Source organism: Oratosquilla oratoria, chromosome 4 (assembly GCF_046742065.1).
Source record: "Oratosquilla oratoria isolate Oo_2021 chromosome 4, ASM4674206v1, whole genome shotgun sequence".
NCBI classification, from domain to species: domain Eukaryota; kingdom Metazoa; phylum Arthropoda; class Malacostraca; order Stomatopoda; family Squillidae; genus Oratosquilla; species Oratosquilla oratoria.
This window is the reverse complement of record NC_134780.1, coordinates 75,829,869-75,834,868: the sequence shown is the minus strand read 5'-3', so window position 1 is coordinate 75,834,868 and position 5,000 is coordinate 75,829,869. Positions and strand designations below refer to the sequence as shown.

At 46.1% G+C, this 5,000-nt stretch overlaps 1 protein-coding gene across 1 annotated transcript in view; it reads right to left on the bottom strand.

Annotated features, from left to right (window-relative positions):
• The window catches only part of LOC143024353 (uncharacterized), a 303,367-nt gene that overhangs the window by 53,771 nt on the left and 244,596 nt on the right, over positions 1-5,000 (bottom strand). Inside the window, exon 6 of the mRNA XM_076183147.1 lies at positions 223-350. Within this exon, the coding sequence (XP_076039262.1) occupies positions 223-350 (128 nt within the window). The remainder of the gene's footprint in view (positions 1-222; positions 351-5,000) is intronic.

Sequence of the window (5,000 nt, the reverse complement as noted above, 5' to 3'; positions counted from 1 at the left end):
AGAGAGAGAGAGAGAGAGAGAGAGAGAGAGAGAGAGAGAGAGAGAGAGAGAGAGAGAGAGAGAGAGAGAGAGAGAGAGAGTGAGTGAAAGTAAAAATAAGACAGAAAACAGCTAAAGTGAAAATGAGAAATGGTAAGTAAAAAAAAGATAGGAAGAAAAAAAAAAAAAAAAGAGAGAGAGAAAGGAGAAGGGCGGGGTAGAAGAAGAACAGAGGAACATTACCTTCTGGCCGTGGTACCAGAGAAGGAAGTCGAGAGGTCGAGGAGCATCGAAGACGTTACACCGGAGGTGGAGTGTCGACCCTTGGTTGAGGTAGACCTCACGCCCGGAGACAATTACGGCACGAGGCTCTGCGGGGTAACAATGGAGAAGGATTTCGTGAATAGAGACATGGCAGCTCAATCGATCGTTTCCAAAACAAAGAATTGTTTATATTTTCTACGCAAACAAGACTTTCCCTCTATTTGTAAGTTCCACAGTGGTCAACATAATTTAAAGAACAATACAATATATAATATCATGTTGTAGATCCAACATAATAGATCCATTGTTACAAGTAAACCATGTAATGTAGTTAAAAACCATAATTTTAAACAACAACCTCCTATGTCCTTCGAACTTTGTATGAGAAGCTGTTTACATGTTCACATCGTAGAATTACGATACAACAGGATTTATGAAGCAATAATAGGCTCATTTGTTCCATGTACATAAGACGTAAAACGCTGCGCTTGCTGGAGCTCCCTGGAAGAGGTCCCTGGAAGAGCGCCCTGGAAGGCAGCAGCCACTGCAGTAACCAGAGGTGAAGATAATTGTGCACAACAATGGATACAAACCAGACAACGGTGGATCTACTGTAATTGGACGTTTCGCCCCGTCAACGGCAGGAGGAGGAGGAGGAGGAAGAGGGGAGGAGGAGGGGAGGAGGAGGGGAGGAGGAGGAGGAGGGGACGGGGAGGAGGGGAGGAGGTTGACAACGATGAGGAGGAAAGATGACAATGAGGAAGATAAGGACGATGGCGAGGAGGAGGAGGAGGAGGAAGAGGAGGAGGAGGGAGAGGAGGAGGGAGAAGAGGAGGGAGAGGAGGAGGAGAGGAGAAGGGGAGGAAGAGGAGGACGAGGAGGAGGAGGAGGACAACGATGAGGAGGAAAAGATGATAATGAGGAAGATAAGGACGATGGCGAGGAGGGGGAGGAGGAAGAGGAGGAGGAGGAGGACAACGATGAGGAGGAAAAGATGATAATGGGGAATATAAGGACGATGGCGAGGAGGAGGAGGAGGAAGAGGAGGAGGAAGAGGAGGAGGAGGAAGAGGAGGAGGAGGAAGGGGAAGAAGAGGAGGAAGAGGAGGAGGAGGAGGGAGAGTAGGAGGGGAGGAGGAGGAGGGAGAGTAGGAGGGGAGGAGGAGGAAGACAATGAGGAGGAGGAAAATATAATAATGAGGATGATAAGGACGATGGCGAGGAGGAGGAGAAGAAGGAAGAGGAAGAGGAAGAGAAGGAGGAGGAGGAGGAGTGGAGGAGGAGAAGGGGAGGAGGAGGAGGGGAAGAGGAGGAGAAGAAGGAAGAGGAGGAGGAGAGGAAGAGGAGGAGGAGGGGGGGAGGAGGAGGAGGAGGAGGAGGAGGGGAGGAGGAGGGGGAGGAGGAGGAGGGGGGGGAGGAGGAGGAGAAGAAGGAAGAGGAGGAGGAAGAGGAAGAGGAGGAGGAGGAGGGGAGGAGGAGGAATCGGGGAGGAGGGGAGGAGGAGTCGAGGAGGAGGAGTCGAGGAGGAGGAGGGAGAGGAGGAGGAGGGAGAGGAGGAGGGGAGGAGAAGGGGAGGAGGACAACGATGAGAGGGAAAAGATAATAATGAGGAAGATAAGGACGATGGCGAGGAGGAGGAGGAGGAGGAAGAGGAAGAGGAAGAGGAGGAGGGAGGAGGAGAATGAGGAGGAGGAAAAAGATGAGGAAGATAAGGACGATGGCGAGGAGGAGGACGAGGAGGAGGAGGAAGAGGAGGAGTAGAAGGAAGAGGAGGAGGAGTAAGAGGAGGTGGAGGAAGAGAGGGAGGAAAAAGAAGAGAAGGAAGAGAAAGATGAGGAAGTGGAGGAGGAGGGGGAGGAAGAGAAGGACAAAGAAGAAGAGAAGGAAGAGAAAGATGAGGAAGTGGAGGAAGAGGAGGAGGAAGAGAAGGGCAAAGAAGAAGAGAAGGAAGATAACGAGGAGAAGCAGGAGGAGGAGGAAGAGAAGGAGGAAGTGGAGGAGGAGGAGAAGGAGGAAGAGGAGAAAATGAGGAGAATTGCAGCAAAGACAGGCATGACACCACAAACATTATTATTTTCTTATTACTTTGTTTATTTAATTATTCCTCTGCTTGTTTATTTGTCTGTTCATTCGTTTATATATTCATCTATTTATTCATTTATTCATTTATCTGTGTTTGTTTATTATTTGTTTATTCATGTACTTTTTTATACATTCGTTTATCAATATATTCACTTATTTACATATTTATTTATACCTTTATCTATTATTTATTTGTTTATTTATCTATCTATTTATTCATTTATCTATTTATATGTTTGTTTATCTATTTGTTTATTTATTTATTCATCTACTTATCGATCTTTCCATTTATCTACTCACCTATTTATTTATTCATCTATTTACTTACTAATTTTTTATCAATCTATTTATTCGTTTATTCATTTATCAATTTGCAATTCATTTCTTACGCATTTAGCTGTTACCCACAAAGCAAAGTGACCTGACATCTGACCTAAGCTCTGGGACAGAGTGCTTGCAAGTGTGGAGGTCGTCTTCTTTCATTCATTCACGAAACAGCGGGTGGGTTTTTGCCCCGACACATTTAAACAACTGCATCGGCTGGCTACGCATTGTTAGTACTAAGATCACTAACGCTGACTTTGACGATGATGATGATGATGATGTACTTCTTGCGGAGTCGTTTTCGGCCCTCGAGTCAATGCACAACGAGGATTCCAGGTCTCTTGGTCTTGGAAAGTTGCACATTCATTGATAGTGTAGGTCATACAAGAAATCCACAGTCGGAGAAGATTGTATATTTTGGCTACCAACCGTAGTCCTCTTCAGGAAAGTACACAAGACAGAGGACAGTTGGGACATATAACCTACATATACAAAGAAAAGTTGGGGCATATAACCTACAGATACAAAGAAAAGAGAGGAAACATGGACTGGTGACATTACTCAGACGCGGGGTAAGATGGGGTGGCCACCAGTAATGCCACCAGTCCACGTTCCCTTTCTTTTCTTTGTATCTGTAGCTTATGTCCCAATTGTCCTCTGTCTTATGTACTTTCCTGAAGAAGGCTACAGTTGGTAGCCAAAATGTAGAATCTTCTTTCATTCGAAGTTTATTTTGTCCGACTGTGGGTTTCTTGTGTATTATTTACAAATGTGTTACTACATTTTTGTTTAGACAGTGTAGGTCATGTTTAAGGAAGTCCATCGAAGGACTGGCATGTCCCAAGGTGTTATGGACTCGCTCAATGAAAGCGCATGACGTCGATATTTATTCGGGAAGATTAAGATCCGAATCTTCGTGTCGCTTGTGTTCTCTGTCTTGTTTTATGACTGTGAGACATGGACGTTGTCTGCTGACCTGAAGAGTCGTCTCGATGTCTTTGTTACCAAATGCCGTCGAAGAATTATGGAGTACCGCAGATATGACTTTGCATCGGACAAGCGACTGTTACATAAGACTCAGTCAAGGTCTGTGCCCACCTTAGTTCGTGGACCTCAACTTCTTCATATCGGGCGCAGGGCAAGTGTCCCTGATGTTGATCCTATTCAGCGTTGTCTCCACAAGAGACAACCCTCAATGGAAGAGACAAAGTTCTCTCTCTCACAGGACTTATGGAAGGAACAAGAAGATCGGTCCTGCGAAAAACTATTTGGAATGGGAAGGGTGACTGCATGGGGGATTGTTTGAGGAAACCGTGGGGAATGTCATTGAGGTGTGAACGAAACAACACCACCATCCCCGGCGTATGTTCCCTATCAACAAACTGGCAAGACATGGAAGAAGATCACTCCGATTCCTTTCATTTTTATTGCATGAATCCCTCTTTCAGTCCTCGCTTTAAACATACAGAAACTTCTCTTCATCACTTCCTCAGCGTTACTGCCAGTTCATCTCCAGTGCACCCCTCTCACAGAACAGCTCGTCGCTCAATACGATATTTACCAACGCACCCCGGCCACAAACGCACATTTTCTCTTGTTCGACATTGTGATCACTAACTCTCACGGCTTCAGTGGAGTTCAAGTCCTTTCCTGGGCTGTGATTTGACCTTCCCAATGGCTCAGGACAACTCAAGCATCCTCTGACCCTCGGCGTCATCAACTGCCCCTCGTGTAGTCGAGGCTTCATTGATCGCCGAGCTGCCTTCTTTTCCTCCACGTTCTTTACGAACTGGTGATACGTAGGCGGTTCATTCTGTTGTACATTGTTTCAGCCTTGGTGTTTATTATCATTAAATGAAGCAGAAGAAAGATAAGGAGAAGATGAAGTGGGCGGTGGTGGCGGTGGTGGTGATGGTGGCGGTGGTGTTGGTGATGGTGGTGGTGATGATGGAGGAGGAAGAGGAGGAGGAGAAGAGGGAGCAGAAGTTGGTGGTTATGGTGATCACGGTATTTTTTGTGGTGCTGGTTGTGGTGGTGATGGTAATGGTGATGGTGGTGGTGCTGAAGGAGGAAGAGGAGGGGAAGAGGGAGCAGGAGGAGGAGGAGGAGGAGGATCACGAAGAGTAAGAGGAAGATGAAGAGGAGGAGCACGAGAAGGATAAGCAGAAGGAGGAGGAGGAGGAGACAAAGATGAGGCAATAGAAATTACTCTGTATAACGAAACCATCTCTCGACAAATTACAAATATATTGCATTGGCTTAAAAAAAGAAATCACAGAATATGCCATTAGGTCAAGAGGATTAATTGATATAATCTGAACCCAGTCAGTATGTGTATGTGTTGGGGTGGAC